Source organism: Phacochoerus africanus, chromosome 2, assembly GCF_016906955.1.
Source record: "Phacochoerus africanus isolate WHEZ1 chromosome 2, ROS_Pafr_v1, whole genome shotgun sequence".
Classification (NCBI taxonomy): domain Eukaryota; kingdom Metazoa; phylum Chordata; class Mammalia; order Artiodactyla; family Suidae; genus Phacochoerus; species Phacochoerus africanus.
In genome coordinates, this window is record NC_062545.1 from 170800745 (window position 1) to 170824659 (window position 23915).

The 23915-nt window shown below is 44.0% G+C and overlaps 1 protein-coding gene across 1 annotated transcript; it reads right to left on the reverse strand.

Moving 5' to 3' along the window:
* Nucleotides 1-1506: 1506 nt before the first annotated feature.
* Nucleotides 1507-22491, reverse strand: LARP6 (La ribonucleoprotein 6, translational regulator). Its single transcript, XM_047767199.1, has 3 exons — nucleotides 22187-22491; nucleotides 7217-7427; nucleotides 1507-3054 (listed from the first exon to the last, which is right to left on the reverse strand). The coding sequence occupies exons 1-3, from the start codon at nucleotides 22384-22386 to the stop codon at nucleotides 1987-1989; spliced, it is 1479 nt and encodes a 492-aa protein (XP_047623155.1). The 5' UTR covers nucleotides 22387-22491; the 3' UTR covers nucleotides 1507-1986.
* Between the last annotated feature and the right edge of the window lie 1424 nt (nucleotides 22492-23915).

Genomic DNA, 23915 nt, shown 5'->3' on the forward strand with positions numbered 1-23915 from the left:
ATCTGTATTCACATAAAAAGGTGAGAGTGTCGGTACTTTTAAAGTCATCATGATCCAAAGGAGCAAATCTTAAAATAGAGCTGCAGCTGTGTGCCAGGGCATAAAAGGGGTGGAAGGATGAAGCAGGTATGAGTGGGACTGAGGGTTGGAGAGGGAAGCCCAGGGCGGGACCTGGAATAGGCCGTAGTATTGCCCAGGGTCAGGAGGCCTGGTAGCCAGACATAAGCCTTTGGGTTACCTACAGTTGTAATGGTGGAAAGAGCAAACCCACGTAATTCCTAGAGGCCCTTACCAGTTGATAGGAATTCTTCTGGGACATTAGGGACACTCTCTTATTAACCAGATAATCATCACCTCCTAATTTGTATAGAGCTGTACAATTAAAAATACACTCCCCTTTTCTGTGTTCACAATGGCTTGAGGTATTATCCTACCTCAGCAGCTTCATGAATAAAACTGGTAATAATAATACCTCAGAGGGACATTGAAAGGATAAATGAAGGAATGTGTCTAGCCAAATGCCTAGCACATAGGAGGTGCTGAATAAACATTAGCTTCTTTTTGGAATGTGGATGCCATTCCACATTCTGAGTCCCATCTGGTGGTTAAGAGTATGGGCTCCAGAGCCAGACTGCTAGGTTCAAGCCAGCTCCACCATTGAGCCCTTAAATCTTAGACAAGTTAGTTTCCCCCATAAAACTTCTGTTTCTTTCAGTGTCAAACAGAATAAACTCTGAACCCCTCTGTGGTTGGGAGGATTAAATGAGATAATGCTTGGAAAACTCTTAGCATGGTCCCTGGCATCCAATCACTGTTCAGTAGTTATTAACAAATTCCGTTAAATGTGACTTGCCTAAAATCCCCCCAATAGCCAACACTGGAATCTAGGCCAGCGCTCTTTCTGCCACACCCAGGCAGCTTCCGCTGAAAAGGAGCTAATACTGATGGAGGCCAAATGCATCTCAGACACTGATATTGAAGCAAAGCACAATGACACAATGAGGCCAAGGGGGTGAGTAACTCTCCTAAGGTCACGGAAGAGTAAGTGAGGGATATGGGAGTCAAACTCTCAAGTCTCACAACAATTGTTCATTCCAGTGTTTCTCAAATTCTAGCATGCATCAGAATCACCTGGAGGATCTGCTAAAATCCAGATTCCAGGCCCTTCTCCCAGAGTTTTTGATTCAGTAGGCCTGAGAAAGTGCATTCCTAGGAAGTTCCCAGGTGATGTCAATGCGGCTGGTCCGGGGTCCACGTCTAGAGAACATGGTCTATACTAAGCCGCCTTCACTCAGTATGATTCACTGTGATGAGAGACCTGGTGCTCTGACATCTGCGCAGACTCTGTCACCCTCTCGGGCTGCCAGGAGGCCCAAGCAGAGCCCTGGGGCAAAATCAGGAAATGGGTTTCAGTTAATCTCCTCAGAGCCACATGACACCACCCACAGCCTTGTCAGAGGCGCACAGATTTGCTCACGCACAAGTCTATGGGTTCAGAGCCAGCACTCCCAGTTAGGTGTTTTTATTATTTATTCACTTGACAGGAAACATACATTTGGTCCTATAAAAACACCATGCTACTGGCTTAATTAGTTGCTGTTGAACAAGAAAACTCCTCTGGGCTTTGGGGAAGCCCTTGCACGGCCAACTGAGGCGAGCTTAGTCACTAAAGAGAAGAACCTCGCCCCGAGAAAGACAGCCTCTGTCCCACAGCCCTGCAGAGCCACAACATTCACACATGTCAGGCATCATCAAAATAACGGTCATGCTGGGAGGAACAGGTGTTCTGAACTAGAAGATGGTCTTAAAACCAGAGCATACCAGGCAATTTAAGTATATATTACAAATATATAAATTAAGAGGTCTACAGGTATACAAAATCTTTCAAAGAGGACTTAATTTCATTCTACGTCATGCCAGGTATTTGTCAGAACCTTGAAAAGAAAGGAGGTTTTCAAGGGAGCTGGTATTAAAAATAGAAGGTATTTAAACATAGGCCCTGCTCCTCTCATGTCCGCCATGGAATCCTCTGGTGTTGTCAGGGCCTCTGGGCAATCTCAGCACCCCCACAGGTAGCCCATCTGCAGTCTGCATCTTCCGAGAGAGCAGGGGACTCACTCTGGGGCTCTTCTCCTGTGTCCCCATCTCAGCTTGGCGGCGCCTCCGTACCCAGGGGCTGCCAGAGGGAGTGATGCTGCTGTCCGAGGAATAATCCATGCACTTGCGAAAGATCTCAGGACTGGCACTCAAGTTCAGCCTACCTTCTTCGGCCAGTGGGGATTTTCTGGAAATGCCTTTGCGTTGAGCCAAGGGGCTGTTCCAAGGACTCGTGCACGGGGAGGCATTTGGGCTCAGAAAGAGATTCTGGTGGCCAGAAGGGCTGAGCTTGTTGGTGACCACGTGTCTCCGGCCAGCCAGAGGGGACGTGGGGTTGCTCTCCGGGTCAGAGGAGCTATTGGCAGAAGACTCATCCCCCATGTACTGAAGCTCCTCAACTCTCCTGTTCAGGGACTTGTTCAGGTGGATGCTCGAAGTGGACTCTTCATCCTGGTTCTTCTCTTTGGACGGTTTCTTTTTGGGTGGCTTCATACCAATCAGGACAGCTTTCATGCTCTCTTTGCCCTGAGACTCTGAGATCATGAACTCATGGGCTTTGATGGCGGCTTCCACCTCTTCAAACTCCACAATGGCACACTCTTGGGTCCCCACCTGGCTATACCGGCTGCTGATCCTCCGGATATCAGGGGGCAGCTCTCTTCCAGGTTTGAGGATTCGCACTGATGAGATGACTCCAAAGGTCCCAAAGAGCTTGAGCAGGTGTTCCATCACCTTCTCCTGCACCCTTCCGTTCTTCTGGGGGGTGGCCAGGGCCCATAGCTTGGGGGACAGGTAGAGGTCATAGACCAGGAGCATCTTGCTGGGGAGGTTCTCATTAGGGAAGAGTGGGACAGGGGTGGTCCTCCTCACCTTCCGATGGTCCTCATTCAACTCAAGGGTCACTGAGTACTTCAAGGCATGTGCTGTGGTTCTCCAGTCCCGTGTAAGATGTTTCACCTGAAGAACACAAAGCAAATGGAAAATGACATCTATTGTCCTTGTCCTCCCAGTGTCCTCTAAAATCTTCCTCTCTTTTCCTTACTGTAACACCAGTATCTAGAATCATACTTGGTGAATGCAGGCACTCAAAAGCCTTATAGTAAGTGAACAAACACACTTTCTACAATTACAAACAAGGTAGCATGTCCAACAGATCTTTCCATGGGGATGGAAATATTCCATTCTGTACAAGTTGACAGGCTAAATCTGCAGGTTCTGGAACAAGGCTATTGGATACGCAAATCCAAGGTCCACCTCTGATGGCATTAAGACCTGAAGAGCTATTCGACCTCTTGTTACCTCATCTTCCGTAAAATGGAGACGGTAATAGTGCCTATCTTATAGAGCTGTCTTAAGGATTAAAAGAATAAATAAATATATACATATCTACACCCAGCCACGGATTTTACATACATAAAGCTCAGGAGAGTGTCCAGCTTATGGTGAGTACTCAATAAATATTATGCACTATTGTTATTTCAAATATCACATGCTACCGTTTTGACAGGACACGGAGATTTTAACATTTGAATTCTTCTCTGATGTCCTATTTCCACATTTCTGCATTTGATTCACAGAAGATTCCAAAAGATCTTTCAATATCTCCTGAAAATAATGTGGGCTGTTTCAAATCGAATTAAATTCAACTCAGGATTTAAATTCAAGGAGAATGATGAAATAGTCCCTCCCTTTTCTTCCCTTAGTGGAAACTATGCGTATCAATGTTGCAGCCCATGGAAGCTATATTTATATGGTAAAACAGTAATTTTCAAGAAGCCCGCTTCCGGTGTAGGGAATGCCAGGGAGAATGAGTCATCCCAGAGAAACGGTGGAGGTGGGTGGGGCGGGTAACCTGAGCCAGGAATGGCCAGATCACCCAGGGTCCTCCCCTGAGGCCAGGCCAATGCAGCTGCTCTGCAGAGGAACCCTGACCCAAACAGGAACTTGGCAGAACTCAGAAGGGAGGGCACCCTAACAGAGTGGGATGGGAGGACCCTGGCAGAACTCTCAGTAGTATTGGCAGGCTCCTGGAGAGAGTGGCTTGTGGCTTCTGGATGATATGGCCCAGACTGGGGCTTAGAGTGAGTCATCCACACACAGAAGCAATGGGCTGATCACCATGGGCAAGAGAAGCAGGTCCAGGCAAAGGGTCAGACTTCAGGTGGACAGAGACAATGAGGGATCCAGAAAGGGTGAAGAGGACGACTGCAGGACGGTGCCGGGTCATGGAGATACCCAAGCAATAGTGTTCCAGGAGTTAGAATGGAGAAGCCTTTTCTATCACTAGTCAGGGAGGAAGCCCTCAGGAGAGGAGGGGAAGCCTGGGCGAGGACTGTGGGGGGAGGCCAAGGTGGTCTTACTCAGGGAGCTAGAGAAGCTGCTGGAAGGCCAGGGCCAACCCAGAGAGGCAGGACCCATTGCCCCTCTCGAGCCAGGAGTCAGGTCCACTGGGAAAATTCAAGTAGGTGTGAGCAACCCAGGCCTGGGTCTGTGAGCCTGGGGAAGGGTGTCCAGGCATAACCTAGGAAGAGGACCCAAAGAGCACAGTCTTTGTGCAATTAGTAGAAGAACTTGGTAAGGTGTCCAAATTTTGTTACCTTTGTCATATATGTTTCCTATTATTAGCAGGAAACCCTTGAGAATGAGGAAGGTCTTTGGTATCATCTTGGAAGTGTTGGGGAGTTTGTGTCTACTCTGAATTCAGCAGAGGAAAACTCTCCTGAATAGATCCAATAAGCAACAGCTTAAAAAGGAAAGAAAATTAGGTTCTCTTTTAAGGTCCCTGGGGAGGAATAGGGACTCTAAAAGTGATGATAACGACCCTAGAGTGATGATTCCACAGGCTCCTCCATTTTGGGGTCCAACACTTTTTATCTGAGAGCTTGCTTACTGTTCTCAGGACGTGTGCAATACTGTGCTTTATACACACATATATATTTGGTTTTCATTCCTATTTCTTAAACTGGGTTCCTGAATTCTTTGTAAATTCCTGAGTGATAAGAGCAAAGGAGCATCTGGGTAGGAGTTTCTAGGTAGGCTCCTGGATGGGAAGGGAGTGCTGTCTCCAGAAAGAGTCACGATTAGTAGCTTGGAACTTTTAGCTCTGGCCCTCATTCTCCAGAGAGGGGAGAGGGCAAGAAACAGAGTGAGTAATTGACCATAATTACATGGTGAAAGCTCCATAAAAATCCCCAAAGCAAAAAACCCCAAAGGGTTCAGAGAGCATCTAGGTTGGTGAATGCATCCTAGGGAAGGTGTCACATGCCAGCTCCATGGGGACAGAAGCTCCTGCACTCGAGACCCTCCCAGGCCTTGCCGTATGTATCTCTCCATCTGGCAGTTCATCTGTATCCTTTATGATATTCTTTAATAAACTGGTAAATGTAATTAAGTCTTTTCCTGAGTTCTGTGAACTGTTCTAGCAAATAATTGTATCCCAAAGGGTGGAGGTCATGGGAACCTCTGATTTGTGGCCAAGCTGGACAGAAGGTGTGGATGCCTGGGGACCTACTACCTGTGACTGGCATCTTAAGTGGGGATTAGCCTCGTGGGACTGAACCCTTAATCTGTGGAATCTGATGCTCGATCTGATGCTATCTCAGTGCCTGAATTGGGTTAAATTGTAGCACACTCAGCTGGTGTCACAGAATTGCTTAGTGTGAAGAAAAACTTGCACTGGAGTTCCCATTGTGGCTCAGCAGAAACAAATCTGACTAGTATCTATGAGGACGCAGGTTTGATTCCTGGCCTTGCTCAGTGGGTCGGGGATCTGGTGTTGCCATGAGCTGTGCTGTAGGCTGCAGACGTGGCTCAGATCCCATGCTGTGGGGCTGTGGCACAGGCCAGCAGCTGTAGCTCCAATTCGACCCGTAGCCTGGGAACTTCCATATGCCATGGGTGTTTTTAAGCAAAAAAGAAAGAAAGAAAAAGAAAAAGAAAAACTTGCACAGATCTGATAAGTATAAGTACTGTGAGAAGGAAGAGCAGGTTTTCCCTTCCATTTTCCTGTACAGCATGAAATGCCCCTTCCATTCATTCTCTTGTACCTTGAAAACTCCTACTCATCCTTCAAGATCCTATTTCGATTTCACCACTTCTGGGAACACTTTTCAATTCTCCATGCGGGGTTAGTTGCTCTGATCAACTAGTTCCAAACAGTACCTTGTTCCTTCTATTGCAGTACTGTCGATGGTCTTATTGTGATCCTTTACTGCTCTCTCTCCTTTACAGAATTTTGCCAGGGCAGGGGGAATGCCATTCATTTTGTATATCTTATGCCTAACACAACACTCAGTGTATAGAACAAATATGTTTGATGAATGAATAAAGGAAAGAGATCAAGAGAAGAGGGCAGAGTGCCAACAGGTGAGGCAGAAAAGAGTTCCGCAAGGAACATTCTCCAGCGCTCACTGACAAAGGGCACAGGCAACTTGGCTGGGACCCACTCATTACACATCCCGTTATGCAACAGCCTGCGTGGGCTTTTCCATTCTAGTAAATACAATTCCCCCAGGGAAACACAGAGTTCTTACTCTAGCTAGCCCATCAACTCTTCAAGAAGTAGAGGATTCACAGCTCAGTTGCTGGATCTAAATAGCAGAGGCATGCAAGAGACGTCTCATCTCCATCCTACAGATGAGGATGTTGGCATTACATAGCCAAGGCGGCTGGGATCTTGGAAAAGGCTTACTTCTCAGAGCTCCTTCCTCCTCTTATTTATTCAATTGGGAAAACAAAAAGCTTGGACTTCATATAATTCTAGGTCTGGTAGGTGTCTCCCAAGGCCACTGAGTCCTGCTGTCTTGGCTCAGCTCTGTCCTCGCTAGCCAACCTACTTGCCCAGCAAGCGTGCCTGAACTTTACTAAGAATAAGCCATGTCATTTCATAACTGCCACTAGCTGAGATTTGTCCCAACACCTAGGACCCTTTTAATAGTGTGGGAGGATAGTCTTTATAATGGCCCTAAATCCCTTCTCTGGATCATTTTTCTCTTTTTCAGGGCTCAGGGGAAATAAAAAATTGTTAGTCCTAAGGTTTCAAGGGGATAAAACATATTTAGCATCACAATCCAAAGCACCCCTGAAATCTTCAAAGCGGTTTTTGAGAATGAAGCCTCACCTTTTTGAAGGATGTGAGTAGCTTGACACTCACATATCCCAGCTTGTTCCTCCTCACGTGCTTTAGCAGGAAGGCATCCTTCTCCAGGTTTTCATCAGAAAAGTAAAACTCGATCTGATCCACCAGTTTCTTGATTAACTCCTCATCTGGTGGCTGCCACTCCTGCTCCAGGTCCTCACGCTCGTTCTCGCCTCCACTTGTTGTGGCGCCACTGAGACCAGAAGGAGACACAGGGTGTTAGTGGTTGCACTGTATTCCCCCAAGTTTCACAGGCTGAAGTCCCAACCCAATATGTAGTCAAAGTGTGATGGTATTTGGAAAAAAGGCCTTTGCGAATGAAATTAAAGTTGAGGTCATAGCAGGGTAGGGAGGGCCCTAATCCACAGGCACTCAGGGAGAACACCACATGGAGATGAAGGCGGAGATCAGGATGATGCAGCAGAAGTCAAGGAGTGTCTGAGATTGCTGGCCAACCACCAGAAGTTAGGGGACAGGCCTGGAACAGACCCTTTCCTAGCACCTGGAGAGGAAGGATGCCCCTACTGATATCTCAGTCTCGGACTTCCAACCTCCAGAACAGTGAGCAATAAATTCCTGTTGTTCTAAGCCACCCAGTTTGTGGCACTTTGTTACAACAGCCCTAGGTAACTGTCCTGGGTCATATCTGAACTGGAGTTTTCAGGGGTGGGGGATCACCTGGCCATTGGGGGATAGATTTTGCCCCCAGCTAGCTAAGAAATCAAGCTTTTGTTTTTAACAAGGACAGAGGATCATTAAAAACAACAACAACAACAACACCACCACCACCCTCTACTGACATTTCCATGCTGCTCTTCCACTGACAGGATGCTTTTCAGACACAATCCTTATTCTTCCTTCCACACTCCCCTCCACAAATCCCAACTTCTAGAAAACAGTTTAGCAGAGTAACTAAGGGGCCTGGTTCCAGAGTTAGGCTGCCTGGGTTTGAATCCTGACACCACCATTTATTAGCTGCGTCGACTTAGGCAGGGAACTCCACCGCCACATCTCAATTCCATCATCTATAAATTGGGAATCATGAGTCACTCTCCCGATAGGGTTGTTGTGAAGTTTAAGTGAATTAATATAAGGAAATATCTAGAAGGGTGCTTGGCATATCCTTCATGCTCAGTAAGTAAAAGAAAACATTCAATTTATTCATTCATAAAAGGCAGATCTAGGATTCAAATTCAAAATTTCTCTTTCTAAAGTCAGCACACATAACACCTTCCACACTTTGCTGGGACACTGCATGGAATTTGGAAACAATCTCATTCACTGGGGCCCTTCTAAATGAACCCCTCACCTCCAGCAGCTCCACCTGGACAGACTTCTCCCTCTCTCTGAAAATACTGGGATATGAGAACAATGCAAAGAACTCCTGGGCAAAGCTTCTTTAGGAAGGCCAGTCTTCACAAAGAGATTATAAAATCTTCAAAACCATAATCATTTAAGGAATTTGTGATTATCCACATCATATTTGACACATTATGAGTCATCAAGGTGAATTCTCTTGTATATTTCTTTCTGAATTTAAATTACATGTTACATAAATACTGTATTTATTATTCAATAAAAAGTACTGATTAAAAATTTACTTACAGAAAAAAGAAAAAGAATTACTTTCCAGTGTGGCAGCTTAATGTCTGATAACATGACCATTGGCCCCACAGCCTCCAACCATATGTTCTGAGCAGAGAGCATATTGGGACATGTGAACGCCCTGACCTTCTAAAACATCGTGGTTTTCTGAAGCATCCAGGGCACTTCCACTATGTTGGGAGAAATTGCCAGGCTCCCAAAAAGGCTCAGAGAGTTCATATAGTCAACCAAAAAAAAAAAAAAAAAGATTCAGGGAGTTCCCCTGGTGACTCAGTGGGTTAACAATCTGGCACTGGCACTGCTGTGGCTCAGGTCAGTCCTGAGGCATGGGTTCAACCCCTGGCTCAGTAAATTCTGCATGCTGAGGGTGTGGCCAAAAAGCAGGGGGACTCAGAAAGTAAAAGAACCTATGAATATGATAGTTTAAGGCCAGAAAAGGCATATAAATAAATGTCCTTCAACTCCAATAAAAATTTCATTGGCTTGAAACCATAAAAAAAAAAAAAAAAAAGCAATTGTGTAAGAGTAAAAATGAGAACAAAAATCAAATATTCTAGCAGGAGAGAAAAAACTAAATAATACATCTCCCAATTTTTCAGATTCAGGAATTATATTTAGCATAAAATACAGGCACTGGATGATTTTAAAAATGAAGCATTTTTGCTATTTGCCTATAGAAACTCTGCAAGTGGGCTTTTAAAATACCTTACTGATGTCACAAGACAAAACTGTACCAAAGGGAAAAAAAAAACAGTCTGAGGGACTAACTTTAAAAATATGAGTTTTTTAAAGGCCTTTTAAAAATGAGATGATAAATTCAGGGAATATATTGAGGCAGCCCATAACATATACAGGTCAAAACTTAAACATTCGATAAGCTGAATATTTTAGAAGTCCCTAAAAGGTAGCTGTGGCAGATATCAGTCTGACTCACCTCATATCTCAGAGCAAACTTCCTCACTTGTCCTCCTTTACTACCGAGATTATAAAAACTAAATGCTCGCTTTACCAGTCTCACTTACAGGCAGTAGCTCTTTGCCATGTTATGGCCAATAACATAACAACTGAAATTTTCTTGGCCTCAGCCCATCCGCTTTTATCTGCTTTGAGTGTGGGTATAACGGTTGGAGCTGTAGCAGCTATTTTACTACCATAAGGAAAAGGTCAAGGGAGTCAGCTTGGCCTGATTTATTGACATTATTGGTTTTGACATTACTGAGTTACCAAACCAACCGCTAAAACTACCTACATACAGAATGGTGGTTATTACGTAAGAGAGATAAAATCCTATCTGTTTCATTCACTTGTTAGTTGAGTTTTCTACTTATAGATAAATACTAGGATAGTAACACTACAGTGAGAAAAAAGGTCCTTAAAACCTGCCAAAGGAAAAGTGTCCGTGGGACAATCAATTGAAAAAGGAGATGAGAGATGGAATGAACAAATTTTCACTTTATTAGAGAAAATTTACACTCTAGATAGTAGCTAGAACAGAGAGGATGAATATGCCAAATAAAATAACTACAAAAACATGAATAGAAAATTCTGAGCCCAGCTGACAAGGATGAAAATAAATAGGAGAGGATGAAGTGAGGTGTTTGATAATAACCAGTAATGAGTTTTGGGTGAACTTAGGGGTAAAAGCAAAATAGTCTAACTTACTACCAGTGGCTAGTATGTCAGAGGTGACCAGACCGTCACAGGGACTCACAGACTAGTAAGACCTACTTCCAAACCAGAGCAGTTGGTATTATCATTAAAAGTAACCTACAAATAAAACATAATGGAAGGAAGATGAAACAACTTCTCAGTTTCTCCGGAGCCTATTCTAGATCTTCCCATTTTCCCCAAGGTTGATCATGGGAAGACCTTACTTCCTGCAGATGATCCTACCTCCAGCTTGATGGAGAAAATGAAGTTCATCCAATCAGACTTGCCCAGCCCTTTCTCAGGCTTGTTCTGCATGTCTGGACATACACCAAAGAATTTATTTGCTATATAAGGCATCTTGGTCTCTTGCCTCTGCTGCAGAATGGGACAGAGTTGGCCACCTTCTTGATATTCTCCCCTGAGCTTATATGACTTGTTCTTTTCTGGTTTTTCTCCCCATTTGACTGCCCTTTTAGGCTCCTCTTTCTCCTCCCATTTCTAAATATATAGGTACTCCCCAAGCATCTTTCCTTGGTTCTTTATCCTCTGGCAACTTCTAAACTTCAGCCACTGGTTAGCTCATCCAATTCAAATCTGCCTCTCCTCCCCACTCACCCCATCTGCTCTCACTCCTGAGCTCCAGTCCTCAGTTTTTAACTGCCTGCTTTTTGTTTCCACGTGGACAGCCTGATATTGCTTCAATGTCGAAATGTCCAGAATCGACCCATCACCTTCCGTGGAACTTGTCTCAGGTAGGACTGAAACCTCGGTCTGCTTACCAAGAGACATTCTACCTGGGAAGTTCATCTTCCGTTCACACAGTCTCACAGCAAACAATACATAATGTGTTGTGGGGAGTAACTCTGCATCAGTTATTCGCACCCGGTGAGCACACAGGCAGGTAGCCAGAAATTCCAGAATAGGTGGGCAGTGCTCGGAGGTGATAGAAAACCCCTGTGCAAATGCAGAGACAAGCTTCTGGCACCCAGAGGACCTCTCCCTCTGCACGGGTGCCGGCAGCAGCAACTGTGTATCTCCCAAGAGAGAAGCAGCAGGAAAGCCTGTTTTATATCGGGAAGCCAGCTGCACTGTTCCCTGGTTCTTGCACAAGATTTTCAACAGACAAGACAATACATTATCCTTCACAAACATTAAAGAAGTTTACATTCTTTAAAGATGAACATTGGCAACTTCTTGTCAATTACAACCATCCTGTAATATAGTTTCCCTCCTAAACTGACCACCAATGACTTTCCATATTCTCTCGTCTATGTGCTTAGGCTCAAAACCCAAGATGCATTTCCAATTCTCTCTTGCCCCCACATTGAGTCAGTTATCAGTGTCGGTGTTATTCTGCAGCACCTCCCATCTGTTCTCTCTTTTCCATTCCAACTGTCCTCATTACTTCTCCCTTGCACACTATTAATAGCTCATCAAAAAATAATTCTTAGACATTAATGTAATAACATACATTTCAAAAACTAGAGTAAAATGGTAGAGAACTTAAAAAGAAAGCAACAATTCCACACTCCACTCCTCTTTCCTAGATGCAGCCTCCATGCAACCTTTTAATTCCTACGAAAGTTGCCTTACAGTCCTATAAAATAAATTCATAGCTCTATGGATCACTTGCCAATTTCCAAGAGTCTCTGTTCATATTGTACTATATAAGAAAATGATTTGGGGGTCACTTAAAAGCTTCTTATTACAATTTTACAGTCTTTATATTATTTTTGGTTTTTCTATTAGCCTTCCATATATGCTTTTAAATAACACACTTAAAATTGTTTCTTATTCTATCATTAAAAAATAATTCTCAGTTTCTTACTACATATGATGTTCATATTATTATCTTTCCTTTTCCTTTCTCTCGCCTTGCATTTCCAACTTCCCAGATTTTTTTCAAGTTTATTTTATTTTTTGGTCTTTTTAGGGCTCCACCCACGGCACATGGAGATTCCCAGGCTATGGGTCGAATTGGAGCTGTAGCTGCCGGGCTATGCCACAGCCACAGCAATATGGGATCCAAGCCACATCTGCGACCTACATCACAGCTCACAGCAATGCCAGATCCTTAACCCACTGAGTAAGGCCAGGGACAGAACACTTGTCCTCATGGAGAGGGTTTGTTAACTGCTCAGCCAGATGTGTGTATATTTCATTTTGTTCATAATATTTACAATCTATCCTGGAACTACTCTCCCATGCTTTGTCTATAGATAGGTACTAATTGCTAAAACTCAGTCAGTTGTAGGTTACTATTATGACTACATAAACACTGGTTGCTGCAAGGAGAAGGCATTTCCTAAGATTACAATTCTTTTCTTAAAGTCCTATTAGTTGACTGACCACTTGCATTGATTGTCTATGTCTATTACTTTCTCTCATATAGTCTATCTTTGTCTTTGATTTATATTCTAAGAGATATCCTTGACATTATCTTTCAATCTTTCCCTGTGAATTTTTAAATTTTCAGTAATTATTTAGTCTCTAAAAATTATTTTGTCCTCAGACTATTCCTTTTTAAGAGCATCTTATTCTTGTTTTGTGGATGCAGTATCTTAAATTCTCTCAGGGTACTACCCGGAGTATATATAATTTTTGACAATCTCTTTTGTATTCAACAGTGTCATCTCTGTACCTATAGGGTCAGTTTTTCCTTTAACTTTCATGTCATTGATTTTCTTCATGTGACTGGTAAATGAGTCATCTTTTTCTTTATTAAACATTAAGAAAAATAAACCTATTTTAGAATAGTTTTAGATTGACAGAAAAATTGTGAAAATAGCATTGAGTTCCTATATACCCCATACCAGAATTCTTGTTATTAATATCTTGCATTAATATAGTAAGTTAATGAATTAATATTAAAATATTATTATCACAGTCCATACTTTATTCAAATTTCTTTAGTTTTTACTTAATGTCTTTTTTCTATTTCAGGATCCCATCCCGCATTACACTGGGTCATCATGTCTCTTTAGGTTCCTCTTTCCTCTTGGCTGTGACAACTTCTTAGACTTTCCTTGTTTTTGATGACCTTGACAGTGTTGTGGAGTAACCGTCAGGTATACTGTAGAATGTCCTTTAGTTGGGATTTGTCTGGTATTTTTCTCATGGGGATATGGGTTTTGGGAAGAGGACCACAGTTGTAAATTTCCCATTCTCATCACATCATATCAAGGGCACCTACTATCAACATGAGTGACTGATCACTGTGGATGTTGACTCTGATCACCTGACTAAGGTAGTGTTTTTCAGGTGACTCCACTGTAAAGTACCTTTCTTTTTTCCCCTTTTCCATACTGTAAACCTTGGAAGGAAGCCCACATATAAGAAGTGGGGAGCTATAGCTCCATAGCTTTTCATTTTTTAGAAGGAAGGTCTGGGTTGCATTTTCTTGGTGGTTTGTGTGGGCTCCCTTGGCAGATGTACACTCCTACTGCATTCCTTCCTTAGACAGCTCTATATGCCCAGGTGAGGCATGCCAACTGGCAGGCTTCACTTTAGAGTGAATAAGATGGGAGTTGTTAAGCAGGAGCCCTATATCAGGTATCAGCTCTACCTTAGCAGACCTACTTCACCACTTACTTCATTCAATTCCTTTAGAGAATAATCTTCTCTTTTTATCCTCCAGGAAGTAAAGGGTATGCTGCCTGCTACCTTTCAATGGCAGGCAGAAAAGCAGGGCAAATTCTCTAAAGGAAGAATCTAAATCACTTCTCAGATATTAGTATCCCTTTTCACCCTTGCACCCTTTGCATATTTCCCAACCACAGCCTTTCCAGGGTTGTCTTCCCACCTCCTGCCACTTCCTGTTGTTGTTGTATTTGGGGCTACAGTCTCTTCCATACTGTGCCTTATTTCAGGTTTTCAAGAACAGATATAAAATGCCACTGCTCTGCTCTAATGCTAATAATGTTGTCTATTTCCTATTAAATAAAATCCAAAATCCTTAGCTCTTTATTCAGATCCACTTAAAATCTGGCAGCAACCACTTTCTAAATTTATTTCCATTTCTTTATAGATCTTTGCTCCAAGCAAATAAAAGACTAAGAGTTCCTTGTTAAGTATCACAAAGTTTCTGGACCCTATGTCTTTGCACATGCTGTTCCCATTTTCTTGAAGGCCTTGCCCCTCTCCCTCAGGTGTGAATCCTAGTCACACATCAATGTCCCCCCTCAAATGCAACTCTTCCAGGAAGAAAATCATTTCAACTTCTCTTAACACTTGTCTATACTTGTATCACAGCGACTTGTGTGTGTATCTTATTAGAGCCCTGGACTCTGAGTTCTGGGAAGGTAGGATTCACATTGGTTTCTTTCATTCTACCCAGAGCTTTGTGCATGGTCGAATTTAAAAAGCATCATCAAGGTGAAATGAATTGTTTCTGTATGGGCAAATCACAATTAGCAGGATTCTTTTAAAGAGAAAGTACAATTCCTGGTGAATGTGTCATTAGTGGTCTTTTAGGAGGACTCACTGTGAAAAAGTTTTGCATCTGCATTACAGTTTTGCTTTAAATAAAGCATTATAAATTGGGAGTGATGATGAGTTCTTTTGTTATGACTGTAAACCTACTAGAAATGGAAACACAGTGTAGAAATTAAGGGTACAACAGATAATTGGGCTCTATCGGCCAGTGTTGAAATATTTATTATATTTGTAGATGATTTAGAGAATCAAGGGCAGGATAAAATCTCCAAGGCTGCTTTTCTCATAAAATCTCAAGCTACTGTGGATGTTAATTGAGTGGTTAGTCAAATGATACCTTGAGAAAGAAAATATTCAAACTAAAATAATGGCATAATGAGCTCTTCACTAAGATTTCTGATACAGAAAAGATTTCTTGGACTTGTCATTTATCCTTGTGGATGGTCTAATATATGGTAGTTGGGTCACCAAGACCAGGAAAATGATGGACAACAACATGGAGGATACTGAACACAAAGGAGAAAATGTTATAAAAACACTAGAGTTCAGTACCCATTGCTTTTAACTTGCATCTAGAAAAAGAAAATGAATCTGAAAAGGCTCAAAAAGGCAACCAGATTTAGAATGGAATATAAAAACATGATGGCAGGAGTTCCCATTGTGAATCAGCAGGTTAAGGACCCCATGTAGCCTCCGTGACGATGCGGATTAAATCCCTGGCCTCACTCAGTGGGTTAAGGATCCAGCATCACTGTAAGCCACAGTGTAGGTCACAGATGTGGCTCAGATCCAGTGTTGTGGCTATGGCACAGGCCTCAGCTGCAGCTCTGATTCAACCCCTAACCTAGGAACTTCCATATGCTGCATGTGTGACCATAAAAAGGAAAAAACAAAAAAACATGAGGGCAGAGGGGGTTCACTGGTGGCTCATTGAGTTAAGTATGTAGCATCATCACTGCTGTGGCATGGGTTCGATCCCTGGCCCTGGAACTTCCACAGGCTTGGCCAAAAGGGAAAAAAACAAAACCATAAGGGCAGATTCAAAGATAAAGGTTCAGGGAGACAGGCTGCAAACACATACAGATATGTACCAACTCTGAAAAAGGCATCACGGGACCAATTACATTTTAGATGCCACTAGCAGAGGCCATATGCTATGTCTGGATGGTCTATGAGTTCCTACACATTTATTGACTATCATCAAGACCTTCCTCTCTAACCCTCTCGTCTGCTATGCTGTTCTGATATATTGCTTAGGGCCTGGGAAAAGAGTGTAACTAGTAGATGTCTCTGCAGATCGAAATAATGGTTTGTGGTGTGGGAGCAGAGATAATGTGTACAAAGTACTTAGTTCCACATCTGGCACATAATTGGCATTAATAAATGAAAGCTTACATTATCATCATCCAGAACAGGGAAAAGAGAGCCTTGTGCAGTGCAGTGTACATACAACATTACAGAGAAAATGAAACCTAAACGTTTTTACTTGTTAAATGAAAAGTAGATGTGCTTAGTGGTGAATACTAATATTTAATATTACAGTTTTAAATCACCTTTAGACACTGTTAATGTTATTAGGAATCAAGATTTTCAGTGTAAAAAATAAAAGAAGTAAAGCAAAAACCCTAAAATGTTAAATTTGAATTAGAATTAGCAACATAAACTTATTCCTAAAAATATACATTTCCCAGCTCTATTGAAAGAGCTTGAAAGCAATGATGTCCTAGCAGAAATTAGAACTTTCTATTCTAGGTCTTCATTTCTAAATACCTTCTTGCTAGTATTTGAAAAACCAGGGATTCCTGTGGAAATGGATGGATTCCGTGACAAAAGCACAAATTAAGTCTAGAATATGTATTATCGGAAAGCAAAGAAGACATACAGATGGCCAAAAGACACATAAAAAGATGTTCAAATCACTAATCATCAGGAAAATGTGAATCAAAACCCCAATAAAATATTACATCACACTTATCATAGTGGATATTATCAAAAAGTCGACAAATAACAAGTGTTGGCAAGGATGTGGAGAAAAGAGAACCCTTAGGCACCACTGATGGGAATGTAAATTGGTGCAGCCACCATGGAAAACAGTATGGACATTCCTCAAAAATTAAAAATAGAACTACCATATGATCCAGCAATTCCATTCCTGGGTATTTATTTGAAGAAAATAAAATTAGAAAAGATATATGGGGAGTTCCCATTGTGGCTCAGCAGTAATGAACCAAACTAGTATCCACAAGGATGTGGGTTTGATCCCCGGCCCCATTCAGTGGGTTAAGTATCCAGTGTTGCTGTGAGCTTTGGTGTAGGTCTTAGGTGTGGCTGGGATTGCATGTTGCTGTGGCTGTGGTATAGGCCAGGAGCTGCAGCTCTGATGCCCTAGCCTAGGAACTTTCATATGCTACATATGTGGCCCTAAAAAGAAAATAAAGAAAAAAGAAAAAATATATGCACCCCTGTGCCAACCACAGCATAATTTACAAAGCCAAGATATGGAGGAAACCTAAGTGTCCATAAACGGATGAATGCATAAAGAAGATGTGGTACACACACACACACACACACACACACACAAAGGAATATTACTCAGCCATAAAAAGAATGAAATCTTGCCACTTGTACAACATAAATGGACCTAGAGGGTATTAAGCTAAATGAAATAAGCCAGACAGAAAATGACAAATACTGTATGATTTCACTTATATGTGAAATCTAAAAAAAAAAAATGAACAAACATAATAAAACAAAAACGGAGTCATAGATTCAGAGAATAAACTGGTGGCTGTTGGGGGGGGAGGTAGAGGGAGGAGAGAAGTAGCTAAGGGAGATTAAGAGGTCCACACTTCCAGGTGCAAAATAAATGAGTTACAGGTATGAAATGCATAGTGCAGAGAATACAGTCAACAATCATGTTCTATTTTTGTATGGTGAAAGATACACTAGACTTGTCGTGGTGATCATTTTGAAATGTATAGATGTATCAAATCACTATGTTGTGTAACAGAAACTAATATAGTGTTGTAGGTTGATAATACTTCAAAAACAAAGTCAGAAAAAGAAATCAATTTTTGGTTACCAGAGGCGAGGGATGAGTGGGAGGAGGGGGAATTGGATGAAAGCAGTCAAAAGGCACAAACGTTCAGTTATAAGATAAATAAGTACTAAGGATGGAACGTACAACATGGTAAACAAAATTAACACTGCTGTATGTTATACATGAAAGATGTTAAGAGAGTTAAGCCTAAGAGTTCTCGCCACAAGGAAAATTTTTTATTTCTTTAATTTTGTATCTGAATGATATCGTGGATGTTCACTAAACTTACTGTGGTATTCATTTCATGCTGTATGGAGGTCAAATTACTATTTTGTACACCTTACACAGTGCTGCAGTCAATTATATCTCAATAAAACTGCAAGAAAATAAAAATTAGGAGTTCCCATCGTGGCGCAGTGGTTAACGAATCCGACTAGGAACCATGAGGTTGCCGGTTCGGTCCCTGCCCTTGCTCAGTGGGTTAACGATCCGGCGTTGCCATGAGCTGTGGTGTAGGTTGCAGATGCGGCTCGGATCCTGCGTTGCTGTGGCTCTGACGTAGGCCGGAGGCTACAGCTGCGATTAGACCCCTAGCCTGGGAATCTCCATATGCCGCAGGAGCGGTCCAAGAAATAGCAACAACAACAACAACAACAACAAAAAGACAAAAAAAATAAATAAAAATAAAGAAAATAAAAATTAACTGAGTTGGAAAAAAAAAGAAAGTCAGGAAGTACTCCTTTCTGCTTGCCTCTTTAGGAGAAACTCTTGTTGAATCCTAGATAATCAGAAAAAGCTCTATTTTACATAATAATGCCAGCTAATACATGTGCAAAGAATGATAATGAGAAAATCACCAATATGTAATCCCCAATGAAGTGACTTAAGTAAAGAAGGATCATCATTAGGTGGAAGGTTGCTGGTGAAAGAATACTCACGAGTCCTTATATTGCTTGTTGGTCACAATGCAACCATCACCTTAACCAAGAAATCAAATTTAGATGCTACCTGAGGTGATACAATGACAGGTTCATGGTACTGCCCACCAAGTGTTCTTGTCAAAATATTTAACTGAATCTAATCAAGCCTTTGGCTCTAACTTTCAGTTCACAGGAAACACATGGTACAAAGGAGTGAGTTAAACTAGATGATGAGAACATAACCAGACCAGTTCAAACTGTGAAACTTTCAACAAGACATCTGGAATTTTATTTCTAAAAGAGCACAGCATTAAAAAAAAAAAAAAAAGTGCGTTGCTCTAGATTAAAAGATTCTAAGGAGTAATATAATAGGCAAGTGTCTCGATCTGGCTTGGATTCTGGTTTGAGGGGAAAATGTGACAGCTGTAACATCAGAATGTGGCACAACTGGGGGAACCATGAATGTGGAAGTTGGCTATTAGGTTATTTTAGGTATTATATTAGGGAATTATTAATTTTCTTAGTTGCAATAATAGTATTATGATTTTTATAGGAGAATGTCATTATTAAGAACTACAACATGAAGTACTTAGGGCATCAGTCTTGTGTACAACACATTTTCAAATAGTTCAGGAAAAACCACACACATCATATATCCATCAAATAAATATGGCAAAATGCTAACAACTGTTTAATCTAGATAGCAGGTATACAAATGCTCATATTACTACTCTTTCAGATTTTATGTCTGAAAATTTTTATGTTAAAAACGTGAGAATAAAAGACAAGACAGCAAGATGGTGGGGGTGGGGAGTAAGACCAGTGAACAGTTGGAGGTTATAAAGATTTTTTCTTCTCCCCATTTACTGCTTGTTCCCCATGCATACATCAAGTACTGGGCTAGGGACTGGAGACACAGGGAAGATTAAGACAAGATCACTGTCTTTAAGGATCTCACTAAGAGAGGAGAAACACACAAATATTTCAACTTAATGGAGTGAGTATGATGAGAGAGATATATATTCATCCAACAAGCATTGATGGAGCACCCACTACATGCTGGGTGCTGAGGATGAGATGAGAACAAGATAAGCATTGTCCCTGAATTCATGGAGCTCATCTTCTTGTGAAGGAGACAGAACTATAGAATTACAATATGGTGTGTATGAAGTACGATGGCAACACAAAGAGGAGGTAAACTCGGCTTTGGGGCAGGACTGGGGATAGAGGGCTTGAGGCAATGAAGTTCTAAGGTGACTAGAAAGCAATCAGAGGGACCTGAGGTGGGAGCATAAAGACAAGCAGACACAAAACAGCACCTGGTGTTCAGGGACCTAGAGGGGGTCCTTACTGGGTGGAGGGAGAGGGGGCATGAATGGTTACAATAGGCAGGGAAGGAAGCAATGGGCTGAGGGATGATGTGGGCAGCTGCCACATCTCAACAAGCAGATTTAGGAACCTGGGCTTTCTCCTGCAGGCTCTGGGAACCCAGAAGTGTTTGCACAGGGTGGTGGCTGCTGTTGTCCCAGGCTGGCCCACATAGTGGACAGCGTGGTTCCTGTTCTTGCCTGTACTCTTCTTGTGCTCTGGAGGTTTGCCCGCTGGGCTCTGTCAGTTCCAGTACCCTAAAGAGGCCCAGGAATTTTCTGGGGTCAACTCTATGCCAGTGGGCAGCAGGAAAAGCTTCAGACTGAATGCTCCATGAGACTCCGGCCCCTGGAGCTAGGGCAGAAGGGTGGCTTTGGAGTGAGAGTGTCGGTGCAGGGGGTAACGGCAAGAAGCCCACCCCCACCTGAAGAAAGGATTGTGTTCTCCTAGATCTCCATAGGGGTTCCCAAGAAATAAGCAGGATTTTGTTCCCTGTTAATGGGACAATCACAAAATTTAGTCCAGGAAAGAGGACAGCTCTTTGTCACAGTCACAGGCAAATAAAACCTACAGAATAAGTCACTCAGGGCTATTTTACATGATCTCTGAAATGATCTGACTAGGTAGCTGCCTTCTCCTCAAGATTGTGAGATGTTAGTGACTCATTATTTTCATACTCTTGATACTCAGCACAGAGCTGAGTGAATGAATGAATCAGGCTTTACAGTAAAGTGCTGATATTATCTACTGATCTATTGTATTATCTGCTGTGGTTCGGCTTTCCTGAACAAAAGCACTAGGCTGGACATTCCTCCTTGAACACCCATCTCCACTGAACGATCCTAAAACTTTGGGTCCTTAAATCCAGACCTCCTCCAGCAGGGAAGGGTCAGGCAGTAATGGGGAATGGCTCCCGCCCCAGCCCTTCAGTTGAGTATTCTCCCAGTGAAGTAAATATATGCCTGCCAAGGAATAACCCTGAGAGCCCTGACAGCTCAAAGCATGTGCACAGAGTCCCAGAAGAAAGAGGGCTCTTAATACTGCCTCTTGGCATTCCCCGAAATTTGCAAGTTCTATCACTGCCCTACTCTGATTTCTATGGATAGGACACATTGCACATCCTCTCAACAGTACTGACAAAATCACTGTCCTAAAAGGACTGGGTGTTAGTGGACACAAGACTAAGGTCTCTGGCTGATAGCAAAACTCAGGGCCCAGAGGCGAGGTTAGACAGGTGCCATACCAACTCCAGACTACCCATTACCCAGGAACCCAATGCCAAGGCAGCAAGATGATGATGCAAGCACAGAAGACAGATGGAGAAGGTGCATGAAATGGGAATCCCCGGTAGGGGAGGATGAAGCAGTAAGCCCTAAACTGATCTCGAATCGGGGCAAGAGTTTCCACACCATAAAATCACTCCTCAGATCCCTCAGCAGCAAGTGTCAGCTGTGCCTGGCCTGCCCCCGACCCCATCTGGACTGATAAGCAGACGGGGCAATGATGGCAGTGAAAGTGGCAGGTGGGACCACTTTCACGGGGAAGTCGGTGGCTTCGGAAGTGTAGGCTAGGCTGGGCTTTTTGGAGGATCTTAAGGAGAGCTCAGAGAAGGAAAATCTCCCTTTGGGGAGATGGCGAGGACGGCCCAGGAAGGACTTCCCCCTGGGTCCCAGAGGATAACCACGTCCAGGCCCCTAAGATCCCCGCCGCCAGCCCTGAAGCCTCGGTGGGGTTACAAGGCTCCGGAATCGGGCACAAACAACCGCCAAAAACTGGGTCTGACTCCGTGGGACAGGCCAGAGCAGCGCCTGGTTGGCAGGGTTGACAACCCACTGTGCCCGCCGAGTTGTGGTCCCCCAACTCCCGTTCGGCCGGGACTCGGGGTCGGCGGCTCCAACCCGGGCCCGGGCCGCGCCGCCGCACCGCCGTGCCTACCTGTGCCCTCGGCTCGGCTCCTCCTCGCTGGCGCTGCCCCAGCCGGGGCTGAGGTACCGAGCTGGGTCTCCCGCGCTCCGCGCCTCCGCCCCCTCCTCCTCGTCCTCCAGCTCCTCCACGTCCTCGGCCTCCTGGATGGCGACGCGAATCTGCACCGCCGTCTCGGGCGTGGGCAGAGCCTCCTCGCAGGGTTGAGCCATGGCTCACGGGCCAGCCGGGACTGCAGCGCCGCCGGGTCGCCGCGCTGCGAGGCCAAGCCAACCGGGCGGCGGCGACAGGGACGAGGGGGCGGAGGCGGTGCGAGCGCCTAGGCGGGGGAAGCACTGGGGTCGCGACGCCCCGCCCCGCGCCGCTACCGCCTCCTCCCCGGCCGCCCGCGCAGGCGGGGCCGCCAAAGGGGGAGGGCGCCTTCCTCTGCTTTCCTCGCGCCGAGGCCTCTCTGGTACTGAACCCCGACCCCGGATCCTTCCAGTGCGCGGCGCAAGCCCGGGAGGACGTGCCACGGCTCCCTGCTCCCACCCGCTCCCTTCTAGGCTGCCTGGAGGTGGGGAGGGGAGCGGCACATCTGACCTCACAGTTTGTGGATGAAGCTGGGGGTGTTAGGCACAGACAGCAGCCTGAGGGCTTCTTTGGCTTTAGCTCATCTCCCCTTCTGACTTGCCCAGACGACCGAAATCTCCATGTGTCTCTGGTAACCACGCTTCACTGTGAGTCAGTGAGATCGGGGACTAGCTCCCGCCATGCCCCCTACCAGTGGTTCCCAGAGTTCGTCTCCAGACCCCCTGCACCAGCTTTACCTGCGAACTTGTTAGATATGAAGGTTCTCAGGACCCACCCAGGCCTCCTGAGTAGAAGCTATGATTCAGAACTTTGTGTTTTATCAAGCCCTCCAAGTGATGTTGAAGTTCACTGAAGTCTGAAATCCACTGCCCTATATGCCTCTTAGACTGTACCCTACACATAGTAAGTATCCACATATTTGTTGAATGAATAAAGGAAGCTATAGCCATATATTCGAAACCCTGTCCCCCTCCCCTTTTTTTTTTTCTTTTTAGGGGCGCAAACGCGGCATATGGAGGTTCCCAAGCTAGGGATCAAATCTGAGCTCTACCTACTGGCTTACACCACAGCCACAGGGATCTGAGCCCCACCTGTGACTTACACCACAGCTCAAGGCAAGGCCGGATCCTTAACCTACTGAGTAAGGCCAGGGATGGAACCTGCAACCTCATGGATGCTAGTCAGATTCGTTAATCACTGAGCCACGACAGGGACTACCTTGCCACTTTTTTATATTTACCTTTAAATTGAGTTTCAACTCAACCCTTCCACTGTGACCGGGAAACGAGGGACAAGGGAATAGAAATGCCTAAAACCTCAACCTGCTTTCATGAAGGTCTTGATTTAGCACCTTATACATAATCTGTTGTGTTAATTTGCCACACTAGGGCTTCAAAAGAATGGAACCCAGGAGTGCCCACTGTGGTGCAATGGGATCAGTGGCATCTTGGGAGTGCTGGGACACTCCCTTACAGTGGTTTAAGGAACCAGCGTTGCTGTGACTGTGGCTTAGGTCACAGCTGCAGCTAGTATCTGATCCCTGGCCCAGGAACTCCATATGCTGCGGGATGCCTCCCACCCCAAAAAGAGAATGGAATCCTGGACCAATACTATTAATTATAGGGAAGTTAAGTCAAGAGAAGCTCAAGAAATGGGGTCCTAAGAAAGC